This window comes from Fusarium sambucinum, chromosome III (assembly GCF_050947815.1).
Source record: "Fusarium sambucinum isolate potato_lamoka chromosome III, whole genome shotgun sequence".
Lineage (NCBI taxonomy): Eukaryota > Fungi > Ascomycota > Sordariomycetes > Hypocreales > Nectriaceae > Fusarium > Fusarium sambucinum.
The window spans coordinates 7221241-7248850 of record NC_139292.1 but is presented as its reverse complement, the minus strand read 5'-3'; the positions used below and the strand labels follow the sequence as shown (position 1 = coordinate 7248850).

The following is a 27610-nucleotide window of genomic DNA, read 5'->3' as shown; positions in this document are numbered from 1 at the left end:
AAATAATTTTACTGCGGGTATCCATCATGCCACCACTATCCTCAGAGTCGAATGAAAATGGCTGAAAATGGCATGCCAAGGAGCCGGCAAGACATTTGTAATGTCTCAGCCACAAACGGAGGAATATCTATTGCTGGATACCTTCAGAATGTCACTATTGGGAATGACCAACAAGGTAATAGTCATACATCAGTCCCACGCGTTCTATCACTAACATAGACTCTTTTAGTGATCCTCAAAGACAAGATAAGGAGCTGCCGCAATGCTGTTTTCGTTAGTCATCCAGATATTGATAGAGAAAGTCTTGCCAGTGCCAAAGGTCAAAGAACTCCGGGCACCTGCGAATGGATATTGGAAACCACTCACTATCAGTCTTGGCTTGCTAAGGAGTTCCCGGTCCTGCGTATATCAGGGGGGCCTGGTAAAGGGGAAACAATCATTGCACTGTTTCTTATAGGGGAGGTAGAAAGGGTTTGCCAACAGACAGGAGACCGTCTGTTATTCTACTTCTGCCAATTTCAAGACGACAGGTATAACAATCCTCTAAACCTACTACGAAACCTGATCTACCAAGTTCTTGAATTAAGCCCAGACGAACCTCAGGTTGATGAGGTCTTCAAGTATTTCGAAACGCCGGAGAAGACAAAGAGTGCTCTTGGAAGTCTAGACTGCTTGTGGAGAGTACTGGAGAAACTATTGTCTCAGCCCAGTCTGCCTACAATATTTTGTATCATCGATGGAATCGACGAGTGCCGTTCATCTGAGACTTTGACAGATAAACTTTATGGTTATTGCACTTCCAGTGGGCAACGCAACACCGAATCCAAATTGCAACTGGCAATACTAGGCCGAGGCTTACATGAGCCTGGGATGTCACACGACATCAAACTCGACCTTGACAATGATCTAAGTGTCAGCGGTGACATCGAAAGGTTCATCGCGTATAGCTTAGAACCACTCATGGCAATTCCTGGATTCGCAGAAATCAGACCCGAAATAAAGGAGATCTTATCCGAAAAGTCCAAAGGAACCTTTCTATGGGTCAGCTTTGTGATTCAAGAGCTCGCAAAGAAGAGGACGTGTCTCCAGATAAAGGATGCAATGAAGTATCTACCCACAGGCTTGTACCCAATATTCACCAGAATGCTGCACGGGATTGACCCTGAGTACCACGACACCAGCGCATATATTTTCAAGTGGGTGGCCTTTGCCGAAAGGCCTCTTACATTGAATGAGTTAGCAGCTGCAACATGTAACGGTCATGGCGAGGCTGATACAGTAGCTATCGCAGACAGAATTGAAATCTGTCGACCCTTTCTCATGGTGCATCAAGACAAAGTTTTCTTCGTCCATCAGTCCGCTAAAGAATATTTGTTACAACAGGGCTCAGGCTCACCCTTGCCCAAATTTCGACTCATTCCTGAGCAATGCCATGGGATGATAGCTCACAAGTGCTTGCAAGCCATGGAAGATGACTTCTTACATCGAGACACAGATCAGCTATATCATGACTGCTTTACATGGCTTAATAGACAACGATCGGACTTTCAGTATCTTGAGGATTGGCATGACATCTTTAAAAAGATACTGGATGGTTTCGTGGAGTATGCAATTTCGCATTGGTCAAGCCATGCTCGCTTGTCTGCTGAAGAGACAGAATGGCTATCTGATTTAAATCGACCGTTTCTTCAGAACCCCATCAATCGATTGGTCTACTTGGAAAGAAATGCAAAATACCTATGCGAGAGTCCTATTCATTTAGCTTCACGTTTAGGCCTCGTGCCATGGCTTGAACTGCTTTACGACGAGGTCAACAAGGGACCACGTGGCTGGACATGGACGAGGCCTTGGATAAAAATGATCAACAGTAAAGTAGGCCTAGATTGCAAAGAAACCCCTCTAGTATCAGCAATCGGTGGTTGTGGCGACGAGACGACAATTAGATTCCTACTGGAGCATGGATCCAAGAGCAACGAACCCGATGCTCTATTCACAGCAGCATACCTCGATGATTCAACCGCCGTCCGACTCTTACTCCAACACGGTGTCAAAACAGAGACCAAAGATCCGATGTATAAAGAGACACCTCTGATATGCTCGACACGAAAAGGGAGCGTGGATGCAGCGCGCATTCTGCTTGATCATGGCGCTAATATCGAAGCCAAAAACGCTTTCGGACAGACTGCTTTACTATCAGCAGTATTTCGCTGTGACAAAGACATGACACAATTTCTATTGGATCATGGGGCTAATATCGAAGCCAAAACCGATTCCGGACAGACGGCTTTTGTGATAGCAGTATTTCGCCATGGTGAAGATACGGCACGATTGCTATTGGATCATGGGGCTAATATCAAAGCTATCAAAGATGACGGAGATATTGTTATTCTTTCAGCAATATTTGGCCATGAAAATAAAGATACGGCACAATTTCTATTGGCTCATGGGGCTAATATCGAAGCTATAAAAGATGCCGGACAGACTGCTTTACAACTAGCAGTAATATTGAATGATAAAGCCATGATTCAAATTCTACTGGATCGTGGCGCTGACGTCGAAGCAACGGATGATGACAATCAGAACGTTTTGATATATGCTGCAAGAGACGGGGAAAGCGACATTGTCCAGATGTTGCTTAGCCATGGGGCTGATGTCAGGTCGAAAGACAAGTTCAATATGACCGCCTTGACGCACGCATTGTACAAATGCAGAGAATCTACAGTGAGAACTCTGCTCCAAGGTGGTGCTGAAATCAATGCGGATATCGTGGCGATCAACGGCCCGTCAGTTTTCATTGCCACGATCTGGGAATCACAATTCGTGCTCCAGCTTCTACTAGAAAACCGCGCGTGTGTAAATTGGAAGTGGTATGGCACAACACCACTGATCTCTACAATTATGCGGTGTAAGCCAAATGCTGTGCAGGGTCCGACGTGGCATCCACGGCTGCAGAACGGTTTTTGGTTTTTCATTGATAAAGCCGAACGATGAGACGCACCCCGCGAAACAGAAAGAAATGTTGGTTACTTTGCTACGCCACGGAGCTGATGTAAACCTGAAAGGGAGGGTTCATTTCTATGAAGAAATTTTACTTGACGCAACGGATTGGGATATTGGCATTGGCATTTCCTTTCGGCGTGGAACTGAGCTCTTTTCGTCAAAAGAAGGGACAATGACGCTCAGAGCGCCACCGATTGTCTGTGCAGCTGCCTTGGGACTAGATTGGGCTGTTGAATTGCTGGTTAAACATGCTGCTGATTGCAACTCGAGAGCTATTGGAGACTACGTTACAAGGGAAGATCCATGTCCAGACCGAATCAGTCTCAATCCTTTCCGTTGGTTCTATGACAGCAAGATCTCGACAACACGGTCTCGTCCTCGCGAGGCTGGTTCAGCCCTAGTATATGCAGCTCAAGCAGGCCACTTGTCGACGGTTCAGCTTTTACTCAGTCTTGGAGCTGACACAAGTATTGAAGATGGTTTTGGAATGACAGCGCTCAAGTGGGCAACTAAGAAGGGGTTTAGGGGGATTGAACGGGTACTTATGGCTCACGATGCAGGACAGGCGGTATCTTCAAGTTGAGGATTGAAACCCTCTCAACTGACATGCTTCTCACAGCCTGCGTTGACACTCTGCAACAGAATGGAATCGGAGATTAGGACACTGTCGTTATCGCTATACCTTTTTATCTCTTATCGGAATCAATTTCATGACGTAGTTCGTGACGTCTCATGTACGTGCTCATGATGACTCTCATGTACCTGTCATCACATGTCATACTGCATCTCAACTTTTATTCTGCGCAAAGTAGATTCCTCACGTAACAACAATCATTTTCCAAGATGCCTAAAACTGTCGTTGTCAGTGGGGGTGCCCGAGGAATCGGCCGTACCATCGCACGTTACTTTCTCGAAAAAGACTACCACGTCTTCATCCTCGACATCGACGAGGAAGAACTCACTCACACAACACGCACGCATCTCAAGTCCTACTACGACACCAAATCCGTCGATTCAGCGCTATGTGATCTTCGAAACACTGATGAGATTCACGACAAGATCCAGCAAGCAGCTGAGTTTCTCGGCGGGAGGATCGATGTGCTTATCAACAACGGCGGCATCGCAGCTCCACATTGGAAAGATGGCAAAACAATGCTTGATCGTGAGACATTGGATCAGTGGAGGGCGTATATAGATACGAATCTCACTGCGCCGTTTGCTGTCTCACAGGCTTGTTTACAGTTTATGAAGAATGAGAAGGATACGGATCCTGTGACGGAGGATAGTCACAGCACAGCCGGACCATGTATTATCAATGTTGGGTCATTCCGTGCGAAACAGAGTGATCCCAATCAGGAAGGTTATGCGTCTGCCAAAGCTGGTCTGTTGGGTCTTACGCATAGTATGGCTGTCAGTTTACAGCCGTATGGTATTCGTGTGAATTTGGTAGCTCCTGGACGGATCAAAGCTACACATGAGTCAAAAGAGGGCGATGAGAATGGTGTTGAATGGGCGCATCTGAACGAGGATAAGGATGTCGAAGATCATCTTAGCAATCGTGCTGGAAGACCTTTGGATATCGCACAGGCTGTGGAGTACATGGTCAACGCAGGATTTGTCACTGGTCAAGATCTCATTGTTGATGGTGGCGCGGTCATGATCAAGTAGAGACAGTCATAGCCACGAGAAAAGCAATTAAACGACACAAGTTTGTTGATCAGATTCATTCATATTCGTATTATACTCATATTCGAGCATTAAAGTTACAGTAATAGTGTTGAGTGGAGTTTTGACTACACACGTAGTCATGGGTATAGATAGCTCTCTCAGAGCTCATTAGTCGATTAAGATAATAATAATAATCGTCAGGCATCATCCCGACGTTAGAGTGGAGTGGTTGTTGTTGTTGTTTCATAGATCAAGAAAGTATGTCGTCTCTCATGATCTCCCAGTAAATAAAAAACGCCGTTCATATCGTGTTGTTGGACTGGTTCCTTTAGTCGACGCCGCTGTCGCTGTCTGAACTGTCACTGTCGTCATCAGACTCAATCACAATTGGCTTGCGGGCTGGCGCTGGTGGCGGTGCGGGTGCTGTAGAGAAGCGCATGGGTCCAAGGCCTGGACCGAGACGGGCTCCGGCGCCGGGCCACTTGTTGGGAGCGAGGATAGCAGGCTTGGCTCTGTATGATTGTCAGTGATGGTCTTGTAGATACTTGAAGAATATACTCACGCTTGCTCTTCGATAGCAGCCTCCTGCCTCATCTGGTCTTCCTTCTGCTGCTTGCGGTACACACGTCGAGCTTCCTTCTCCTTACGCTCAGCAGCGCGCTTCTCTCGTTCGAGAGCCTTCTCTTCAGCACGCTTCCTGGCGTCGGCGATCTTGCGCTCCCTGATCATGTCGTCGGCCTTCTTCTTCTCATCAAGCTTGCGCTTCTCTTCAGCGCGTCGTCGCTCCTCCATCTTCCTCTCCTCTTCGAGACGTCGTTCTTCCTCAAGTCTCTCCTCCTCCTCCAATCTCAGACGTTCTCGCTCCTCGGCCTTGCGCTTGCTCTCAGCACGCTTCTTCTTCTCCTCAAGACGTCGCTTCTCTTCAACCAACCTCTTCTTCTCTTCAAGGCGTTTCTTCTCCTCGACCTTCTTTTCTTCAAGTCTCTTCTTCTCTTCGGCCTTTCTCCTCTCACGTTCAATGGCCTTTTCCTCAGCGCGTTTTCTCTCTTCGACCTTCTTGATCTCTTCCATCCTCTCCCTCTCACGCTCTTTCTCCATTTCTTCCACCTGCTTCCTCTCCTCGGCCTTTCTCTTGTCCTCCAACCTCTGTCTCTCGCGCTCATTCTCCTTTTCGCGTTCTCGTTCCATGGCACGTCCTTCTTGCCGTTGTCGTTCCTTTTCTTCCATCTTCAACCTCTCCTTCTCGGGGTCGGAACTCCTACTCTTAGATGACACTCGTGTAGGGTCGGCTTCCCTTCGTCGATGTTTTCGACTTTCACTCTCCATTTGGCTGAGGTTCTGACTGTGGCTCTGACTGTGGCGTCTCTCTCTGCGCCTCTCCTCACGTCTCTCGTTGGGGTCTGCACTTCTCGTGGAAGCACGTTCCTTGACCACATGATCCACGTCGACGGGCTTCATCGGAGTAGAAGTCTTACGTTCACTGTGAAGTCGTCGACGCTCTGCTCGTCGGACCTCTCGTTCCACCTCGTCGTCAACCAATCGGGGAGTCTCCTGTCGTGAAACTCGTGAGGGCTCACGGCTGCTCTTGTGATGTCGCTTCTCACTGTCGACGCGCGAAGATCTCCTTTCCTTCTCACCAACGTCATACTCGCGATGTCGGATCGAGTAAGACGTTGAGTGTCTCTTTTCCATGGGAGGACGTTCTCTCTCAGCGCGACGTCGTTCTCTAGCCTTTTCGTACTCGTCATCGCTGCGGCCACCAAGTTTCCTTGAGAGCCGACGAGCCTCCTTGTCGTCGCTTCTGTCTTCCTTCTCCTCCCCCTCACGTCGCTTGGATCGTTTCTGACGCGCACTGGGACTACCTTCTCGACTTCTCTCTCGAGTATCTCGAGTATGGCGTTCCCGTTCCCGTTCAACGCGACCACGCTCTTCATGCTCCTTGTGCCGACGACGACGTTCTGACCTCCGAGCATCCCGTTCATCAACGGGCTCTGGGTCAGATCGGTGACGTCTCACCTTCTTCTCACGTAGAGGTTCCTCCGGTTGCTCGGGGACAACAGTTTTGTCCCTGCTAAGCCATGACCGCCATGAGGATTGACGCTTTTCTGGGACAGGCCTCTCTACAATAGGCCTGTCCGTAAGCGGTCTACCCAACGTGGGCCTGGTGAATACAGGCCTGGGGTCGTCGACCTTGTAAGGAGGAGGAGGTGCGATAAAGTCAACAGTGTTTTGAGATACTTCGCTCTCGGAGTCTTCGTCAGTAAAGACTTCCCAGTCGGAGACGTCACGAACGACGGGCTCTGGAGCTTTGGCAGTTGTTGCTACCCCTGGTACTTTGACTCGGCTGTGTAGAGGCATATCCTGACTCTAACGTGAACCGAAGCTATCCATTGAAAAGCAAGTATTAGTCAATGATGCGATCAATGGCAGCATCCAGGAGTGGGGGTTATTTGTTTATTACCTAGGCAACCCAAAAGACGAACGATGTATAAGTGTGTGCAAAGATGAAAGATTTCAAGGGGCTTGATGCCTGCTTGAAGTTTTGGTCTGGTCACTCACTGACGCGACACGACAAGGGAAAGGCCGGAGATTACTGGTCAGCCACGTGGGGCTTTTGTTCTGCAAGGGTCTATGTAAATATATTGGTTCGCCACTAATTTCCTGGCGTTCCAACGGCGCGTGACGCGAGAGATTCCGTCCTATAAGTGCTTTGTTTGTTTGTTTTGTCTGTGCTTGTGAGTGAGACCAAAGGAAATTGTGATATCCAGAGATCAGTTACTCAGAGTTGCCAATTCAACTTGGTAGTGCTGCCGGTAGCTTCAAATAATAGACTTTCAGGAAGAGCGGTGAGCATAAGCAAGTCATGGGGTAAACCAAAGGTGTGGCTAGATTGGTCATGAGGGAACAGAGAGAGAAAAGATGGATGGTTATCTCTGTGGCGGGGGAGGGGAGAGAGAGAGAGGGAAGAAACGGGAGGGATGGGAGGGGATGTGGCTGGGGAAATTGCGCAATTAAACTTGTCTAACGGCCCAGACAATGATGACGATAACGATAACAATCCGGATAGGCACTGTGTTTTGTTCTTTCTTTTTTCTTGGCTTTGTCTTTCTGACCTGATTCTCAAGGTTGAAAAGGAGAGGAAACAACATCGTGAGACTGTTTGTTAGTTATATATTCCGTGACCAAATGGAGTCTCTGATGGGTCTTCATGACTCACACTGGGGTCATGTGTTAGTGAAGTTTTGGGGTCATTCAAATGTACCTGTACGTGTCAAGCTAAGCGTCTTTTCAAGCCACCATCATGATCTACAATAGGCTAACAGATCTCGCTTGAGTTTAGAGAGTGGACCTTCGGCAACAAACGGTCAAGCCTGATATCGTCCCGATCGACCCCGAAGACGCCGAGGTAAATCGTTGTATCCCGTAGTTACTTGTTTCATGTCGAAATATCCCTCATACTTTGGTCTCTTTCCATGACGATGACTTCTTGACTGAGACAATCAGTTGAATAAGAAATCATGAGCTCAAAACTTGGTCACGAGATGAATCAAGTTGAAACTTGGTCTGGTCATTTTGGAATGCAATGCATTGCTACCTTGCCAACTCAGAATAGTTAAGCGTTGACAACGTTTATGCATGTTGCACAGACCATTATGCAGCTCTTATGCAGAGTATGCAAGCACTCTACCAATTCAAGGATTATTTTCATGGACCTTTGCTTCCAACTGTTCCAATTCGCTGTTGACCAAAAACCATGAACACAATAATGGATACACCGACAGTAGCTCAATGCAAGTCTTGTTCTTAGCCAGTTTTGTTTGAGCCTGGGCGGAGAAACATTTTGTCTCGTCGCGACTGCGCTTTTTAACAGTGGCACCTCACATCGCGGGGTTGCGTACTGCTTCTTACTATAGTAAGCATGAGGATGTACACCGATACTGATCTTCACGATTGCAAATTGTAAACATATCATTCTGTCTGATTCGAACACAGTGGAAAAGTCTCCAACCTAGACAATACTGGGTCGAGGTTGTCCTATTTGACGGAGTTGTAGAAAAGTTCCCGGCTACAGGGTAATTTCTTATCGATAAGATTTTCAGATAAGCACTCGGATAACAGGCGTCAATTTCGCGTCACAGTTCTGCAGACAATTACAGCATCAACGATTAACACTCTTATAATTACGAGTAGATGCTACGCCCATCTGTTCACAATTATCATGCATGATGAAATACTACATTAATCTGGAACCACAAACTGAATATGAGGCTCTAGGCCTAAGAGTTGTATATGTACTCCATGAGTAGAAATAAATATCTAGAAGTGCAAGTAATTACGAGCTATTTAAGGCTGAGTAGCCTCATCCTCGACGTAAGCGTGCATCTGACGGCGAACGCGGCTGTGGCTGAGGCACTGCGAGTAGTAGTCGTTGACCTTCTTGCAAGAGCTTCCAGCAGCACACTTGGTGGATCCGGTAAAGTTGGCACCACCACACTGGCCATACATCTGCACACTAGAGGAGTCGCTGGAAGACTCCTTGGCGGGTGTGTCCTCGGCGGCAGCAGTGGGAGCAGGAGCCTGGGTAGCGGGCTCCTCATCACAATCCTCCTCAGCAGCAATAGGTGCGGATTGCTCATAGTCGTCTTGAGCAGCGGCCTCCTGGCTGGGGGCGGACTCGGGAGTAGACTCGGGAGCGGACTCGGGAGCGGACTCGGGGGTAGACTCAGGGGTGGGCTCAGAAACAATAGGAGTAGTCTCGGCATCCTCATCGGAACCGGAACCAGAATCAGAGCCAGAGCCAGAGGCGGGAGTAGAGACAGAACCAACACCAGCGGGTCCAGCCTTTCCAGAAACAAGACCGACAACCTCGCTGGCGGAAACAGGAGTGATAATGTTATCCTTGTTCTTACCAACAGCGTTGAGACCGCTCTCACCCTTCATGACGGGAAGGTCGCCACTGGAAGTAACTGAGTTAGGCTCACAAGCACGGCCAAGGACAGACTGGCAAGCAGCAGCAGCGCTCTCATCAGGGATGAACAGAGTGTTAACACCAGCACCTTCCTTGGTAATAGGCTGGTCGACACCCTCAAAGACGTTACCCTCGATAATGGCGTTGGCTCCCTGGTAAGCGTCGAAAGCGTGACCCTTCATGTTCTGGAAGTAGTTGTTGGTAGCGTGGAAGTAACCGTTGGTGCCGGGCTCACCGAGCTTGGGGGCTCGGCCAGCGACGTCGTGGAAGTGGTTGCGGTCAAGAGTGACTTGGTCACCCTCACCGTAGAACATCATGGTCCAGTAGTGGTTGCCGTTGCAGGAAGCAGAAGTGTCGGTGACACCGTCGAACTCGGAGTTGGAGATGGTGAGGCGAGAGCCGTCGTAGTGGCTGACAATGAACATGCGACCAACCTTGGAGAACTTGCAGTGGTCGATCCAGACACCGTCGTTCTGTCCCTTGAGTTCCAAAGCATCTCCTCCCCAGACAATGCCAGGGTTGAGGTTGGTGATCTCAATACCCTGAACAATAACGTTCTTGGAGCCCTTCTTGATGGAGAGACCCTTTCCGTTCAGGACAGCCTTGCCGTTACCGATGATACTCTTGTTGCTTCCAACAGGAAGAGGCTCAGGGCCAGCAGCATCGTAAGTGATAGAGCTCACAGCAACGTTGTCATCGCCACCGCAAGAGAGATCACCGAGGTAGAGCTGACCACCGTTGGAAGCACTGCAGCTCTTGCGGTCACATCCAGAGCCAGTCTTGGTCTGACCAGTAAAGTCAAACTCCTTGTCAATGTAAATGACACGAGGAGTATCATCAGCAAGAAGCTCAGCGAGCTCCTCAGCAGTAGCAGGGGTAACAGCCTCGCCCTCACCACCAGTAACACCAGCAGCGAAACCGTACGCCTGTCCAGCGACGGATTGGGCAGTAGCAGTAGCAGCAGCAGCCAAGACGGCCGCGAAAGAAGCTTGAAAGCGCATATTTTTCAGAAGTTCGAAAAAGAATGTGGAAATAAGCCGTGTAGAAAAGCGATAAAAGAATGACTTAGGCCGGCCTAAGATAAAAACGAATGAATGAGAAGGTCTCAAGAAACCTTTACGAAAGAATGAACGAAAGTGTGAAAATTAGAGCAAACAGCACTTGAGGAGGAGAAGAGAGGGAAACAAAAAATGCCGAGACGAGATGAATTGTTCTTATAGCTGGGGTTGATTATGATGGGGAAAATAAACTGGCTGGACTAGGGTGGTGGAATGAGTTGAATGTCCGACGTGAAGTGTCTCAAACCCATGTTCTGATAGCTTAAACGGGTAGCCGCCAAGGTTGTTGTGAAACTGGGACACGGAAAATTATGCTTATTTTGATTTCGCCAAGGAATAAAGATTCAGGCGATCAAGTTTCGTTTGCAAACGAGATTGATAGTGACCAGCAGACGTGAAACTACCACAGGGGCTGCACAACGACATCGACACAGTTCTAAAAGCGCAAGGTAATCATATCTTTTGGCAATACTTCAGTCATTCTTTCGCATTAATTGTGTTGGCAATAACTCCCATTTCGCAAGGCGCTTAGCTATACGCGTATAATGCCCAATCCTAGTCGCTTACGGAGAACGGAGCTATACCCATAAAGTAATACCCGTTGTGGACTCTTCTCCAGGGGACTTCGGTGCGTTTCAGGTAACAAGGGCACAGCAAAAGTCTTGACCTGAATGGTGGATGAAATATGCATGTTTTGTTTGACAGGTGAAAACATACCAGCTGTACGGCGAACCCTTGTCAAGAATTGGGCCATTTTGGTCTATAGCTCTCCTTTCTTTTGCTCAGAGTAGTAAGATGTGAGCAAAAATAGAAAGACTTTAGGAGTTTGTGTGGGTTCGCGGACGTTTACCATCGGCTCGGAGTTTGAGCTTCGATAAGATTACGCAGGGTTGTTGATCGGTTCAATAGCGCAGGGTTTGACATGTATATATTCCCACGGAAATAGGACTCCGCCTCAAATGATATCAAGCTGACGGTAGGGAGTCATGCGCATGGGTGCCAAGATAGTTGTCGGCACTCAAGAAACGCTTGATAGTGTGATCAGTTCACCGTGATTCATCAAAATTTTGAGAAAGCCTCAGTACGTAATCAGAGTTAGTGATCCGCTCTGGAGTGATTCAACGCTCACCGCGATGTGCGATGAACAAGAGGTTTCGTGTTTTGACACGTGAAGCAGTGCTAAAAGTCATGGTTAGCTACAAAATTCGGCAATGAATAACTTTAATGGGAGGGAATGATTCAGTAAGCTCATGGCTATACATCCACGTAGCAGCAAGGGTTTTACGTACATAAGAGACTCAACCACCACGTAATCAATACACAACAGCAGCATCACGTCGATAATACGACGATTTCGACTATCAGGCTGCCCAGAAACACAACCAATTTAAAAACAGAAACAAACAAATCATGACGAACACAATCCACGAATCGAATAATTTCCCGATCACGAAGTGGGTTTGTCTAAGGGACCTGGGTCCGGATTCGCTAGATTTTTGCGGTACCTATAACCCGCGTGCTATTGAGATTTGCACGAAATGTAACACTAGAAGAGGTAGAGGGGTTCTGGCTATCAACGTTAGTGGAAAGGCCTTTGCATATCTGCTTCATGTCCTTGACGGGAAGGAGACTTGGTTGTTGCTTGGGCCGGGGAGACTTTTCTGAAGGTGATGATAATGAGATACATATTGAAGCAGAGAACGAACGATGATCAATTTTATAAGATTTTGTTCCAGCGGTAATCTGAATGAAGTAGACATTGTATCTGAAGCCGTGTTCACCACTGTACACAGATAACGCACTTGACGAAGCAGTGCATCAGAGTGTCAAAATCTCTATAAATATCGACCATCGCTTATAGGAGTTTTAAATTTCTTTCCTTCCCCCATAGAGTATAATATATCAAGACATACTTGTAAGCGACACCTTAATTTGAGCACAATACAACTCTGTCAGAGTACCAATTATTTGAATATTTTCTAAACGTTCGGTTAGAGAAGCCAACGTATCAACCATGCCTCACAGACCTCAAACTACAACCACGGTCCGAGGTGATCATAAATATTGGCGATGCATCTAGAACAGAGTCGACAAAGCCTGCTTTATGACCACCTCAGTTGATAGCAATATTTGTGTTTGATGCAAAACGAGACGGAATGTAGGGGACGACGCTTTGAATGGGGTAAAGCATTGGCATTACTTCCTAGACAAGTAATTACGAATAAGTAGTAATAATAAACGTTTGAGTTCGATTCAGTTGTGACTAGAATAAAACACGGAAGGGCTTATCCTTCTTCACTTGATTGTCCTACTTAGATTGACCCTTGTGCCCAGAATACACCACGACCATTTGTACCAACATAAACCAGTCCAGCTTCATTTCCACTACCAGCCAACCTTGCACTATCAATCGCTCCAAAACCAATAGATCCCTGGAGATCAGTCCACGTCTTTGCCATATCAGAACTACCGTATAGCTTTCGTCCAGCAGATCCTGTACCGAAAGCATACACGTTCCACGTGCTTCCAGAACCGCGACCAAGAGCAATCTGTTCTGTCTTGGTCAAGGAAGACTCAATCTTGGAGAAGGTTTCGGCAAAGTTGGTGCTGCGGAAGATACCAACATCAGTAGAAACCCAGACTTCTCCTGCCTTTGTTGGGTGTGCTGCGATATCGCGGATGGATTGTGCAGAGCCTAGGGAGCCAGCTTTAGAAAAGGTTGATGCAGTGTTGTTGGAGACGTAGAATGTTGATCCTGAGGCACCGTAGAAGAAGTCATTGTCTCGCTTGTCGCTGGCAATGATTGATCCAGATGGAAGGCTTGATACGGAGGAGAAGGACGCTTCTTTCGCAGATCTCAACACGCCCTTCTTCTCAGTTGACCAGAGGACAACATCTCCATCTGCAGAGTAAGCGACCGAGCCACTAGCCTGACCAGTGGCAGTACCACTATGAGCTTTCCACGATTTACCTCCGTCGGTAGACAAAGCGGCTTGAGGCGCTTCACCCTCGGTGTTGCCCGCTCGAACAACGTTACCGACCTTGTTGCCAGCGTAGTCAACGCTGACAGAGGATGTAAACATGGGGTTATCCCAAGCAGACTGAGGTGCTTTGTTAAGCACGCCCTTATTAGCAAAGGTAAATCCACTGTCATCGCCTACACCGGCGAGAAGTTCACTACCGCCAGGAGCAGACTTGACATCCAGCACAGCGAATTCCTCAATACCGTCTGCTAAAGACTCAATGGTGACGTTGTGCTCAGTATCCCACTTGGTAAGATCATGTCCACCATAGACGGTCAGGCCAGTAGCGTACAACCAATGGTTGCTGTCAAAGGGATCAATAGTCAAAGCCTCAACCATCCAGCCCAAACGCTTGGTGTCGATAGAGATAAAGTTCTTGTAGATCCAGGGCGCCTTTGGTGTCGAGATGCCGTAGTGGTAGTCGAGATTACCCTGTGCATTGTAGTTCCAAATCGTGGACCATGTTTTACCCGAGTCTGTGGATCGCCAGAATTGGACGTCCGGGTACCAAGAGTTCAATGAGGCGACCATGAGTGTTCCAGGCTTCTTCTTGTCAAGAGCCAAGCCACCGAAGCCGTGGTAGATGTTTCCAGGTGGAGTGATATCTTTCCATGTATCCGCAGCAATGTCGTAGCGGTATACTGCACCAGAACTACCATCATAAGGTCCAGATCCATCGCTGTAGGACAGATAAAGTGCCTTTTCCTGTGCCTCAAACTGGCATTTGTGAGGAAGAAACTCCTTAGGCTGACCAGCAACTGCCTTCCACGTTTTACCAGCATCGGTAGTAACGTAGACAGAAGCAGTTTTCTTGTCCGCCACACCGACGAAGATTCTTGACGTGGCGCCATTGATCAGGGAAGAAGTGGAGTCGAAAGTGACAAAAGCCAATCCTTGAATGTCGTTGTTGTAACCAGATCCATCGCTGGGGTCAGGGATGAAAGTGCCCACATTAGTGAAGGAAGTGACTTTGGAGAAACTCTTGCCAGCGTCTGTACTCTTCCAAAGACCGTTGCCGCTGCGGGCACCGAAGTAAATGATATTGGAGTTCTTGGGGTCAACAGCGAGTCGTTCACCCATTCCGCGACCAGGCATGTTGCCGCCGACTTTGAAAGGCAGTTCAGTAAAGGACCATGTTGCGCCTTTGTCATTGCTGATGCCGATGGCTCCATTGTTTGGGTCCCTGTATTCACCATTAGAGTATGTTCAATTGGTGAGCAGGCTCACTTACCAGCTGTTTGTATACATGCCAACCGCCGTGAGAACCTTGTTTGGATTGTTAGCATCCAAAGCCAAGGCATCGATACCCCAACGGTTCCTATGCGATGTTAGCCATTAAGAAGGCGGAAGTTCATTCAAAGGCTTACCATGTCGAGTCCGTAGCAGTGTTATCAGTTATAGGAGTCCAGGAGTCATCCGCGTTGAGGCGATACAGTCCTCCAATATCTGTTCTGGCATAGGCGACACCCTTGGCATTGGGGTGGAACTCAATACCGGGCACAAAGCCACCACCGCCGCCCATGCGAACATTCTGCCATTTCAGGGCAGCTTGGACAACACTCGCCGAGGCGAAAAGAAGAGAGAGCAACTTCATGATGTTGATATGTACAAACGGACCATGCACATAGAAAGGTGCTATATTTCCAGCACTATTATGGCCTTTTATATATGTAGCCCCTGATTAAACCCTGATGGTTGTGAATTTATGATCAGGAGGTCATTTGCACCTTCGGATATTAAAGCTCCGTGCCGAAATAGGAACAAGGCAGGGGTTTTAGAGTTTAATACCTGCTTGTAGTCATTAAAGACTGAAGGTTTACGGAGAACATTGACTTTGAACAGTTTGGGTAACGGACATGTCGAATACATTTTTCCACCTACCAGTTAGAGTTAAACGTCCAATTCGAAAAGGTTGTGGTCATCCAGGTGATTCGGGTGGACGGGCCGTTATATGGCGCCACTCCTCAGCCATGCCGGATCGGTGTTTCGCTTCAGCCTGAAGACATTGGGGTAGAAACCTTACGAGCGAGTTAGAGACAATTTTGGAGGGGTGAAGGAACACTTTATGTAAGGCACAGAATCTTGCATAACTGTCTTGCAGATCTATTAATAGAATATGTAACATTGGGAAACATCTGGATTGATATGATATCTCGGTATGCTGCCAATTGGTCACTCATGATTCCTTTTCTGTTCCGTCATTCTAAACTTTGGTTAGGCAATTCATCAGCCATGAACAGAAACCACAAGTAAAAGAATTCACAACGAGGGAAACATGTTGCCAAAATATTCATTACTAATTACAAAGGTTCAATTAAATTCTTTACAGTTCGCAGGTATCGCGTATGCCAAATCTTGCCTTTCAATAAGCAGTTTCTGTCACACAACGGAATTAAACAGGGTTGGTTGTAAGCGATCCAACCTTGAAATCTCCCGGAGACAATAATGGAGCGTCTTAGTATTAGAAAAGATCAGCCACTGATTGAAGTACCTGAATTAATATTACAAGTCAATAATAGTACTACCATAACGTGCGGATAGTAGACGTTAATTTTGACTGTGTTAATCATCAATGATGATTGATGTCTTCATCGAATCGATTACTCGATAAGGCACAAAGCATAGTGTCACTATGAAGTGAAGATGGAAGATGCCAATTACGAATAATGTGTTGATCATCAACGACGAATCTTGCCCTGATTGAATCGATAGCCCAATAAGGACTTCTATGCGTGAGAAATTGGTAAACCTAAGCCGACGCCAGATCAACAATTGGAGGGCGCCTGATGCATTTATAATCTTACAGAGTTAAACGAGTCCTGTTTCTTACGCGTCTCTTGTAAAGAAAAGGGCGTCATTCATATCGATTGAATCACGGTAACAATATTGAAACATTCGTAGGACCTTAATTCGCATGTTCAAAGGCATTGCTTATCGATGCGCTTATCTAAACGCACGATAAGGCTGACTTGTCATCCTTCAGCAAGGATTAGCATGGTTTTTAGCATCCTGCGCCCCGGAGAAAATAAAGTTCAGTGGAGCTGACAGGAGGCTGTGATGTTAAGATGGACGTCGATTCGTCAATTCATCTGTTACCCATGTAAGGTGACCGACTATGGAGGACTCCAAAGACGTCAAGAGAGTAGGATCAATGTTGATCTGAAGTGATGAATTGTCTATAAGAAGAACCAATCTCAATATGTTTGTATGTGCATTCTTCTCATCATCAATCACTCTCACTCTATACACAACAGTCTTCACAATGAGGGTCTCATCACTTGCAGTCATCTGCACCCTTCTCAACTTTTCCTCTGCAGCACCAGCTACCGACCATGACGCTCAAAGCTCACTTTCATTTGCCTACATGGTAAGCATCAATCTTGACTTCGTGATACCTCAATTGGCTAACCGGCATAGTACGGCTTCCCGCTTTACTCGTTCGGAGACGTAGCAAGGCCTTTGCTTGCCGCAGGAATCCCTCTGAAGCCCAACTTCATCCTCCCCTCGCCAAAACCGAACGAACCTGGTGCCGTTGGCGTTGTGCGACCCAATGCAGATACCATGTATTCCATCATGTTCATCGACTTGTCAGCCAATGATCTTCGAGTGACTATCCCTGAGGTTCCTGAGGGTCGATACTGGGTCTTTCCCTTTACCTCACCGTAAGTCAACAAAACTTATTACAAGCCATCATCATTCTTACCATTTCGCAGTTATGGCGATGATTTGGTCAACCTTGGCAATCTCGACGGCAGCAAGCCCGGTGACTACCTCGTCAAGTACAACTCCAAGAGCTACGGCCTAGACACCGACAACGTCCCAGAAGGCTATGTCGGCGTCGTCAATTTCCCCATGCCATACGGACTCGTCAGTTCCAGAATCGTCACCGACCGTACAGATGAAGATGTCGCTATTGTCAACAAGCTCCAAAAGGGCTTCCGCGTCCGCCCAGTCCCTAGACCTTCATGCAAGCCTGTTGCTCCAAGGCTTGACCTCACCATGTTTGCCAAGCCTGAGTACACAGCCGCGAACCAGTCACTGTACCAAGCTGTCATGAACACTGCTGCAGCTCTCACCCCATACCTCCCTCCCTACATTGTCGACGATCGCAAGTCTGTTGCCAAGGACCTCAAGAAGGCTGGCTTCAAGGATGGAAAGTTCATTCAACCACCCGGTACGAACTTGACCGCTGCGGTGCGACTTGCCAACTCGACTTCAAAGTCTTTTGCTTCTCGACCAGATGTGTCAAAGGATGTCGGTAACGGCTGGTCTCTCATTGCTGATCGATACATCGGCCGATTCGACTCCTACTACAACATGCGATACGAGATTGCCGTCACTGCCTATCTTGCACTGACACAATCGGAATGTGCTTACCCATCATATGGGTCATTTGACGAGACCATCTCCGTCAAAGAGGGCAAATCTATTGTTTGGACGTTCAGTACGCCTCCAAAGATTCGAGAGGGTGGTTTCTGGAGTCTTACCGCCTATGGACCTAACCAAGATCTCATTCCCAACGAGCAGGACAAGTACATGGTTGGAGACAGAAGCAACTTGACTTTCCCTGATGGAACTTCGATCGCAGATGGTGGCGAAGGATTTTTCCAGGTTTTGCTTCAGGATTCTGATGTCGCGCCTCCTTCGAACTGGACTAACAAGTAAGTAATTCTCTGCTTTGGTGCATAAGGAGTTGCTAACAAGCATGACAGCTGGCTGCCTATCACTCCTGGAGGTGGAGATATCTCAATTACTAGTAAGTTCACCGCTCTTCAGATGATTCCAATAGTTTGCTGACTTGAATGTCTTAGTGCGATGGTATGGTGCCGAGGAGGAGATGGTGGACGGGACTTATGTTTATCCCAAGATGGATCTTGTCGATGCTATCACACAATGATGATACGGGCTACCCTCCAATTTATTTATTGCTTTTTTCTTCTACGGACAATTGTTCCGGTTATCAGCGGAGACACGACAAGTCAGCAAACTGTATTGCCACTTCTGTTAGGTCTTAGTGTATCCGAGTCCGAATTGACTTTTTACTTTTTTTGATCAACGTCCAAATTCTCCAAATTTAGTATCATCAGCAGTGATGATGGTGTTAACTAGCTTTGGAATTTTGTGCATACACCGCTATTTCTATTGATAGCACTAACTAAAAGTTCTCGGCATCTGCTAACCTCGATACGCCCGTCTCTGACGTCAAATCGTCCATTTCGGCATTTCAATACGATGCATCGTATAACATCTAGCTTAAAGTTAACCATCTGATCATCAGCTAGCTAGCTGTACATAGTATAATACGAGAAGTTCAAAAACAGCCAAATACGAACTGCAAAAGAACTCAATCCCTGCATCCAACCAATCAGACTAGCCACGTTGTTGACTAGAAAAGTCAATTACGAGCTGTTCAAGCCCAGCTGATCTGATAGTTCCAACTTTGAGCGGTCCGAACCGCAAAGAGATACCCCACCTCTTGAACGGCTAGAACGCTCCAAATAACACGAGGCGTTGCAGCTCTCATTGCGGGGTGGTGCTTGCCAACACGAGGTTTATTGTCGGATGGATCGGCTTTGACTGGAATGTAAGATGTATGAGAAGAGGGGATAAATAGACAGTGAAGCCCTCGCCATTTCTCAATCTTCACACACAAATCTCAACCTCAATCTCCAACACAACATCAACATGCAGCTGACCAACCTCTTCTGTCTCGCCAGTGTCCTGACCTCCGTGTCAGCAGTGACCGGTAAATACATTCCTCTCTCTCAATACAACCCAATCCTCTAACATTTGACCAGTATCCTACGATCCAGGCTATGGACAAGCTGGTCGTGCCCTGACATCCGTCGCCTGCTCCGACGGTGCAAACGGTCTCATCACGCGCTACAAGTGGCAGACTCAAGGCCAAATTCCCAAGTTCCCCTACGTCGGCGGCGCGCAGGCCATCGCTGGATGGAACTCCAAGAGCTGTGGTACATGCTGGAAGCTTACCTACAAGGGCAAGAGCATCAATGTTTTGGCCATTGACCATGCCGATGCTGGATTCAACATTTCTCCTGCGGCGATGAATGCTCTTACCAACAACCAGGCTGTTAAGCTTGGTCGAGTTGATGCGACTGCTACTCAGGTAGCTGTTACCAACTGTGGTTTGAAGAAGTAGATGTTTGTGAGAGGGTTGGTCATTGAACCGGATGAAGTCGAGAGTAATGAGACGGGATGAGATATGATTCAGGATTTTAATGTTTAGTAGTATTCGTTAATTCTTACTACTGTTATGTTCTTCAATTTGTTCTGTTCGTTGTGCCATGTGAGCTTGCGCCGTGATGAAAACAATGAATTGGAATTGACGGCATAAAGTAATTTCTTTCTCATTGCTTCTCGCATTAACGTGTGCGACAGTTTATTCCGGTTCCGAGTCATCGAGAATGACGTATCACAAGACGGGAATTGAGAGACACAACCATACAACTGCTGACACATTTCATGCACCATGGAATAATTAATGCACGAAACCCCAACTCCCTTGGCCGAATGATACTTTTTCTCTTGGTCCTTGTTTGCGTGGCTTTATTAGTGGCCACGTTTTCACGACTGAAGCATGACGCGCTGAAGCTATATCTCATTGTTGTATAGGTTGGTCGTGTGTTTCATATTTTGATTTACAAAGCTAGACACGTCAGTAGTAAGAAAGAGACGATGGCCACGTCACTGAATGAGTGTTGGTAGACAAGAGCTTGAGAAAAGGGAATCTTAACTATGACGATTCATGGCTCTTGTTGTACATGACTTCTTTGGTAGCATAATGGCAGAGATGTTATTTTTCGTCATGCCGCAGATTGGAAATGAGTACCTGTAACTGAACTACGTATCAAACATTAATATTATTAGAAATATGACAGGCTGGAGCAAGTTTTTCAATCATGATGTAGTTCGAAACTGTTCTGAAAGTATTAGTTCCTAGATATTAGTGAGAGTAATCCTCCGAAGAAGAAAGAGAGATACCATACCTATTGCTAGCCTGTAAATTAATCGTGATTATGCGGGAGATCGATACCAACGCAGACTGCAAGATAATACAAATAGTATTGGTTGATGGAAATTACTTCAGGATTTCTGACCGGTTTCTTACACTTGGGGGCTCAGGGATTTATTGTGCTGGTTTCTAGACGTTGATGAGTTGTTTGGACAGTTCGGACGATCGATCTATAACTAAGCCACGCTGACATATAGCTGGTAGGATGAAAAAGGATTCGATATGACGTTATGAGGCCATACTAATAATTAGCTGCAGTTGTATCCTCGCTCCTTGCAAGCATGTCAGTCGTTTCAGCATGTATCTGAATGTCACTCCATGACCTTTGAGTTATGGACACGCGAGTAATTTGCATAGTTGGAGATGCAATTTCATAAAGATATTGATCACGAATCAATTACCGGCAGCATCATCCGGATCCAGGTTCCATTGGAACATAAAATTCAGCCACCTGCTCATTCAGGCCAGAGCTCATTAAACGTGCAGCAAGTCATTCGGCCTCATTCCCATCGCGACCGTACATTGCTATGCAGGGGCCGTAAGCCACATGCAAAAGTCACAAGGCCCCCCGAAACTGCGAAACAACTGGTCCACTTGCCTCAAGGATCACGGCCTAAAATAGGACCCCTCCCCCCTCTTCGCTTGATGAGGTACATCATCCTTGCACCGGAAACACTGCAGTGGATAAAGTACTGATTGGCACAAGTTTGTTTCCGACGTTGCACTGATCAACTTTACACTACCGCCATGGTTGACTGACCTGAGAAACGACCCTGATTACTTACTCTTTTGGCCACTACGCGCGCTGCCCTGAACCGCGCATAATGCGGCATCGGGGAGGCCAAGCTGACTTACTGTGGTCCACCCTTCCTGGCCTAATCTTGTGCTGTCATGCGTTGGCATTAACTCACATCTGTCGGGGAGTGTCGGTTTGATGCCGAAAGATTGATATGATTTGAATCAACTGTTATACAACAGTAGTAGTGAATGAGGATCTGTATAGTAAGGTATATAAAGGATGGAGAGGTCTTGTTTCGTTTGTAGATCTTGCCCTGTATCTGTATCAATATCAATTTTGTTCATAATCACAGCACAATGCGTTCTTATACAACACTTCGTTTGCTGGGTATAACCCTCTTGGCGACTCTTGCAAGTGCTCAAGCTCCTGCACCAGCAGGTTGGCCAAATTTCTGGTTCAAAGGGCATGTTACAAACAAGGAAACATTCAAATACAATCCCACAAACGAGTTCATCTTTCCTAGTATCTTCCATGCTGGACGATATCTCGACAACCCCCTAGGAGAATGGTATCTCTACTATGCTCCTCACGAGAACCCAGGGGGCATTTCTCTGGTTTACTCGGATAGTCTTGAGGGTCCATGGAAAGAATACAGCAACAACCCCATCATCGAGAACAAGTGGGACTCTTACTATTCGGTTCCGCACGTATCCAGTCCTGATGCTACATGGAACTCGGAAACTGGGCGTATGTTTCTTTACTTCCATGGAGACAACACCAGAACACGCTGGGCCGAGTCTAGCAATGGTCTTGACTTTAGCTACGGTGGCGTAGCAGTGAGTAACGTTATGGCCAGCTCAGATACCACTGAATCAAGCTATGCACGCGTTTTTGCGCATCCCAATTCAGCATCAAAGTACAACTACGCGATGTTCTACATGGCCAACGAACGCGACAACAAACGCAAGATCAGACTCGCCGAGTCTGTAGATGGTCGCAAGTGGGTTGTTGACCCAGACTACGTTGTCACTGGTGGCGGTATAGAAGGTGATAATGTGTCTGGTGCGAATTACTGGGTATGGAGAGGACAAGCGTATGTCATTTATCACGGCTCCTCGGGTAAGATGTACGCTCGGACAATTGATGCGACGCTACGAGATGTGGGATCGGAGCCGATTGTTTTCTACCAGTCCCGTAACCAGGGTGCGGATGTTGGACGTGTTGCGGCTCCTGATGTTGCGACTTCCGGGGAGAATACTTATCTGTTTTATGAGTCTGGAGATAGATTGGGGGCGACAATTGCTTGGGCAAAGATGCAGAAGCAGACGGCTCGTTCTGTTCAGGAATGGAAGGCATAGATGGTATGTTTTTGTTTATTCAGCTGTATTATAGTGTATATTCTTTTACTGTTTCTGTAAATCATTTCTGTATTTATCTTTTATGGTTCAATGGTGCATGAGTCAATGGTTCAGTTGTCGCCTACCCTATGTCGTTTTCGCTGTGGCGTTCTTTTAGGGAGCTTGGACGTAAAATTCAGATAGCTCCTTAGAGGGTGATCCCCTGAATTGATGACCCCACTTGTCAAGCTTCTCGTCAGGTAGCTCACGCCATCGCCAAGGTGGGCATTTATCTAGAAAAGATGAGTGAATCCACTATAGAAAACCCCAGACCAGCTGTCTCAGCTAGAGATCCCCATAGTCTGTTTCATTTGCGTCATTGCTGGGTTATTCATGATGACTCCTCGTCCTTCTCCTCTTTCTCTCTACTCAGTTGGGCCGCAAAACCAGCTGGCGAGCATTGATTGGCGGCCTCCCTTTGCATTGACCAATCTAACCAATCAGATTTGTCTTATCGATAAGCGTATCCATCTCGAGTTACCGCCTTTTTGGCTTGGTGCAGACTGCAGACCTCAAAGAGTATCCACGCAAGACGCTTTGCTCCCTTTGATCTCTCACTCACACTCTCTTTGACCATCATACCAACCTTTTCTTGATCATCACAACCTCATACAAAACATGGGCATCGAGGAATTCTTCACAAAAGCAGTCCGTGACAGAAAATTCCAAGCAGCAGCCCTCGAAGTAGCAAGCAGCTGCGCTTCTGCCACCCCAGTCATCAAAATCGTTCAGGCCGCCAACAAGATCTCCAAGATCGGAGATGCTGTCCAGCATGCCAACGACTTCTTCGCGGGCGCCTCCCAGACCGTCAAAGGCGCCCAGACGATCCTACCCCAGATGCACATAATGGGTCAGTCCCTCGTCGACAGCGCCAGGCTTTTTCAACAGTTTTCCATGGTCGCCACCACCTTGAGCGCTGGCGCCAACATCATCCAGACGTACCAGGGTATTCAAGCGCTGAATCTCATCGCTGCGAAGCTGGGTGATATCTCGGATAGCCTGCAGGCTCAGGCTGCACTTACCGCCCAGCGAGACTTTCCACAGTATGTTTTCGATATGATCAGAGAACGACTCAGCCAAACCAGCGTCGACACGGAACGAGACCATTGGTTTTTCCTCTACCACCCCGACACCGATTGGTATCCCAAGTTTTTCCATCTCGTCGAGGAGAAGCCGCTAAGTCCGAGATTCTGCGGCTACACGAACCAGCTCGATACCGTTTTCATGTTCATGCTCGCCGCCCGAGAGCGCATCACGAAACGAGAGATGGTCAAGGCGAGAAAGAGACAACATTGCAAACCTGTGCAGCTGCACCTCATCATCCCCGCCTACCAAACGATCCTGATCCCCGAACGAATCAAGATTCCCGAAGAGATTGGCGATTTCGTTATCGAGGGCCGCATCAACAGCAATAGACCTTTCGTTTGGCTCAACCTTCCCGATGAGCAGCAACACTATACCTTTGATGTTGGCATGTGGAGTCCTCCCGAGTCAGGTCTCTGGGAGAAAGCCCTGGATTGGATGGGCATGTCTGGAAAGCTCAAGATCTCTGATACACCACGAGTGCTTGGTGTGGCAGAAAGGGTCTTGATGATCGAAGACGAGAAGCAGGAAATGACGATTCAAGAGATCACCAATGGTCCTTCGACAGATGTCATTAAGAGAGCCGCTACTGAATCAGCTCTTGATCTTGCGACTGTGAACAAACACCAGTCCATGCCTCTGCACGAAGGTCGCACACGACGGTGGCGCCGACGAGAGCGTAGTCGTTAACCCGGATACGAACAATGGGAGGGAACTTTTGAACTTTTTTTTTGCATAACGAATATGGCGTTCTGGGAAGCATTTTAAGTCAGACGACACAGAATATCATCAATGATGAGGAAACATACACAGCTTGTTAGGGATTATACATACTAGATTGTTATACGGTAGAGCTCGGAAACGAATAGCGAGCATGAACGAATCGAAATAAGAAATTGTTGGATACACTCAATGAAGCCATCTCAACTTGACCTCAAACCATGTTTCCATCTTTTCCCACAATGTCTTTTGCCTTGGTGGGAGCGGTTCTGTAGAGAGTGCAAAGGTTTCGAGGTTCTTTAATGCTTTGTCCAGGTCGTCGTTGACAATGGTTAAATCGTGGGCTCCTGGTTTCGCAGCGTAGTCAAGTTCCATCTTTGCTTGCGCAAGTCTTTTCTGTATTGTATCTTCGTCCTCTGTTCCCCGATCTCGAAGTCGCATCTCCAGAACCTCCAAGTTCAAAGGCGCAATAAAAACGTAGCGCGCACGCATCTTCTCCAACTTTTTCGTGGCCTTGACACCCTCCATATCGATATCCAGCAGCGGCACCTTTCCTCTTTCGATGACATCCTCAATACTGTGGAAAGATGTACCGTAGTGATGTCCATCGTAGACAGTGCATTCGATAAAGATGCCTTGGGCGTAGAGTTTCTGGAATTCCGTTTCGGTCGTAAAATGGTAGTGGACAGCTTGAATTTCGCCTGGGCGCGGAAGACGTGTAGTGTGTGACACGACTATGCTAAAAATATCGGGGTGTGACTCGCAGAGTTTGGTGATGAGCGTTCCCTTCCCAACGCCCGAGGGGCCGGAGATGACGATGGGTTGGGAAGCGTGATAAGGGACTTGTCGTATTGCCATTGAGTATATGTGTGTGTGTGTAGGTGTAGGAGAGTGAGGCGTTTTGGTGAAGGGGAATGCTTATATTTATGCTCAGAGTTAAACTCTGATTGTGAAGGTGGCTGCGTGGCTGCAGTGTGACTGTTTGAACAGGAAAGTTTACTCTTCTACGCCGGACATGGAAAGTCAGATGCGCGGTTGCACATGAATGTGAACTCTTCTTATTCACTGAACCTTATAGGCCACAACAAAGTACGTAGTACCAATGACCGTCGGCCTGTTCACACTCTAACGTTAAAGTGTGTATGCTAAGTAATCCCCGAGAAACGGTTGGTCAGCAATTACAGTCATACTATATTCATGACAGAGCAAGACGCGGGATCAATCCAAGTACGGTCACATAACATCATTGCTAGCTCTACTTAGACTGTCAGAAACGGCGACCGCGTGGGAAACACTCTATGCAATGTAGGCAATTATTTTTGTAGTATAAAACTAAGAGGCTATCTTATACATGGAGCCAGTTCCAAAAGCTTCGTATATCCTCAGCTGTATACTCAGTACCATTCGGTCCAATACAAAACGACTGGAACCCATTTTCTTGCAGTTTCTGCAAAGCTGATACGAGCAGACGCTTGCTGTCAAAACTGCCGCGCAGGGCTTTTGGTTCCCGGTAACGGTCAAGCGCCGAGTCATCAGTATAACCGGAGACCGATATTGAAGCTACTGTAAGTAGTCGCTGTCAAAATACACAATTCAGGCTAGTTGGTCGCCTAACTAGGCCCATTCTGGTCCAAGTTCTATAAACCATCGATTCAAGCTGAAAAGGTGCCTGGCTAGCCGGGAAATAAACAAGTCTAGGGCTCACAATAACAATGTGACTGCTGATCATTTAATTAATCCTTGTAACTGAAGACCTCCTTTATAATGGGTATGCCCTCGAAAATGGGACTGCCTTCTGCTTTTCGTTTTGATCCGCACGCTCGTTTCTCACTGACGTGACGTACATTACGCTCGTTAAGATTCAAGATGCGTTTCGTACCTCTGATCGCCGTTTTTGGCGCTACGCTCATCCCTGCAGCTAGTGCCCGTCCTGCGAATTGCCGTCCTCAAAGATCGACACCACAGACACCGAATCTGCCACTGCTATCCGTACTTCTGATCCCATTAGCGAATTTGTTACCACAACTTTGGGCCTTATCACCACCGTGGAGACGACCGTCGTCCAATCTGCTTCAGATACGACCACTCTGCTTGCATCTGCCACCGCGACTACTGAAGCGACCCCTACTGAATTATCTGTAACCGAGTCAACAACCGCCGACCAGACATCTTCTGCTGGAACAACTACTGTCTATACGACCACAGCCGAGCAAACGACAGACCATACTACAACTTCCGAGACAACAACTACAGCTGAGATACCAACAACCACCACGGCAGCTCCTGAGGCAACTAAAGCTCTACAAAATGGCGGCTTTGAAGATGTTACAGGTAGTCCCTGGACTATCAACAGCGCACAATTTACCAACGACCCCGGCCTCGCTCGTTCCGGTTCCAAATTTGCGTAAGTCTTGCCTTATCTTCACTTTTTTCTCTCTCAATACATCTGGCTAACTTGTGCTTCCTAGACAAATCAACGTTCAGAACGCCCAAGCTTCGGGTACACAACGCATCGATCAAATCACCAGCACAAGCAAGACTAAGCAATACACCCTCAGCTTCTACGCCACTATCCTCTCAACTCCTAATATGGTCCAAGGTAGCGCGTGCTACGTGTATGCTCTACAAGACACTTCGTTCATTACAAGTTTGTCGTTGGATCCCTTGGCGCTCAACACATACACACATTCTGCAATAACCTTCACCCCATATAATGACAACTTCGTACTTCATCTGAATGTTAGATGTGGGAGAGGCCCCCCCACTACGTTTTCTGTCGCAATTGATGATGTTTCCATCCTTGAGGTAGTTTAGGGTCATTTTTACTCATAATTTTATAATTTGGCGGTATGTAGACATTCAAAGGTAGATTGAACGGTTATTTGTGCTACTGGCCTTTACAAATAGTTGGCTTTCAGTG

The 27610-nt window shown here is 47.2% G+C and overlaps 11 protein-coding genes across 11 annotated transcripts; 7 read left to right on the top strand and 4 right to left on the bottom strand.

Moving 5' to 3' along the window:
* Positions 1–870: 870 nt before the first annotated feature.
* On the top strand, positions 871–2991 carry FSST1_012600 (ankyrin repeat domain-containing protein; the record flags this gene model as incomplete). Its single annotated transcript, XM_083235839.1, has 1 exon — positions 871–2991. One exon carries the CDS (start codon positions 871–873, stop codon positions 2989–2991), a length of 2121 nt encoding a protein of 706 aa, XP_083082296.1.
* Positions 2992–3843: 852 nt separating this feature from the next.
* Positions 3844–4668, top strand: FSST1_012599 (SDR family NAD(P)-dependent oxidoreductase; the record flags this gene model as incomplete). Its single annotated transcript, XM_083235838.1, has 1 exon — positions 3844–4668. The coding sequence occupies one exon, from the start codon at positions 3844–3846 to the stop codon at positions 4666–4668; it is 825 nt and encodes a 274-aa protein (XP_083082295.1).
* A 328-nt stretch (positions 4669–4996) lies between these two features.
* Positions 4997–7026, bottom strand: FSST1_012598 (uncharacterized protein; the record flags this gene model as incomplete). Its single annotated transcript, XM_083235837.1, has 2 exons — positions 4997–5180; positions 5231–7026. The coding sequence occupies 2 exons, from the start codon at positions 7024–7026 to the stop codon at positions 4997–4999; spliced, it is 1980 nt and encodes a 659-aa protein (XP_083082294.1).
* A 1986-nt stretch (positions 7027–9012) lies between these two features.
* Positions 9013–10638, bottom strand: FSST1_012597 (pectin lyase fold/virulence factor; the record flags this gene model as incomplete). Its single annotated transcript, XM_083235835.1, has 1 exon — positions 9013–10638. The coding sequence occupies one exon, from the start codon at positions 10636–10638 to the stop codon at positions 9013–9015; it is 1626 nt and encodes a 541-aa protein (XP_083082293.1).
* Positions 10639–13007: 2369 nt separating this feature from the next.
* Positions 13008–15312, bottom strand: FSST1_012596 (uncharacterized protein; the record flags this gene model as incomplete). The annotated part of the gene is made up of 3 exons (XM_083235834.1): positions 13008–14901; positions 14950–15036; positions 15086–15312. The coding sequence occupies 3 exons, from the start codon at positions 15310–15312 to the stop codon at positions 13008–13010; spliced, it is 2208 nt and encodes a 735-aa protein (XP_083082292.1).
* A 1668-nt stretch (positions 15313–16980) lies between these two features.
* Positions 16981–18615, top strand: FSST1_012595 (uncharacterized protein; the record flags this gene model as incomplete). Its single annotated transcript, XM_083235833.1, has 5 exons — positions 16981–17085; positions 17136–17380; positions 17432–18379; positions 18431–18474; positions 18530–18615. The coding sequence occupies 5 exons, from the start codon at positions 16981–16983 to the stop codon at positions 18613–18615; spliced, it is 1428 nt and encodes a 475-aa protein (XP_083082291.1).
* Positions 18616–19403: 788 nt separating this feature from the next.
* On the top strand, positions 19404–19878 carry FSST1_012594 (Cerato-platanin; the record flags this gene model as incomplete). The annotated part of the gene is made up of 2 exons (XM_083235832.1): positions 19404–19464; positions 19517–19878. 2 exons carry the CDS (start codon positions 19404–19406, stop codon positions 19876–19878), a joined length of 423 nt encoding a protein of 140 aa, XP_083082290.1.
* Positions 19879–21846: 1968 nt separating this feature from the next.
* FSST1_012593 (uncharacterized protein) lies at positions 21847–22848 on the top strand (the record flags this gene model as incomplete). The annotated part of the gene is made up of 1 exon (XM_083235831.1): positions 21847–22848. One exon carries the CDS (start codon positions 21847–21849, stop codon positions 22846–22848), a length of 1002 nt encoding a protein of 333 aa, XP_083082289.1.
* Positions 22849–23505: 657 nt separating this feature from the next.
* FSST1_012592 (uncharacterized protein) lies at positions 23506–24660 on the top strand (the record flags this gene model as incomplete). Its single annotated transcript, XM_083235830.1, has 1 exon — positions 23506–24660. One exon carries the CDS (start codon positions 23506–23508, stop codon positions 24658–24660), a length of 1155 nt encoding a protein of 384 aa, XP_083082288.1.
* Positions 24661–24879: 219 nt separating this feature from the next.
* FSST1_012591 (guanylate kinase) lies at positions 24880–25548 on the bottom strand (the record flags this gene model as incomplete). The annotated part of the gene is made up of 1 exon (XM_083235829.1): positions 24880–25548. The coding sequence occupies one exon, from the start codon at positions 25546–25548 to the stop codon at positions 24880–24882; it is 669 nt and encodes a 222-aa protein (XP_083082287.1).
* Positions 25549–26556: 1008 nt separating this feature from the next.
* On the top strand, positions 26557–27504 carry FSST1_012590 (uncharacterized protein; the record flags this gene model as incomplete). Its single annotated transcript, XM_083235828.1, has 3 exons — positions 26557–26611; positions 26656–27094; positions 27159–27504. 3 exons carry the CDS (start codon positions 26557–26559, stop codon positions 27502–27504), a joined length of 840 nt encoding a protein of 279 aa, XP_083082286.1.
* Positions 27505–27610: the final 106 nt, after the last annotated feature.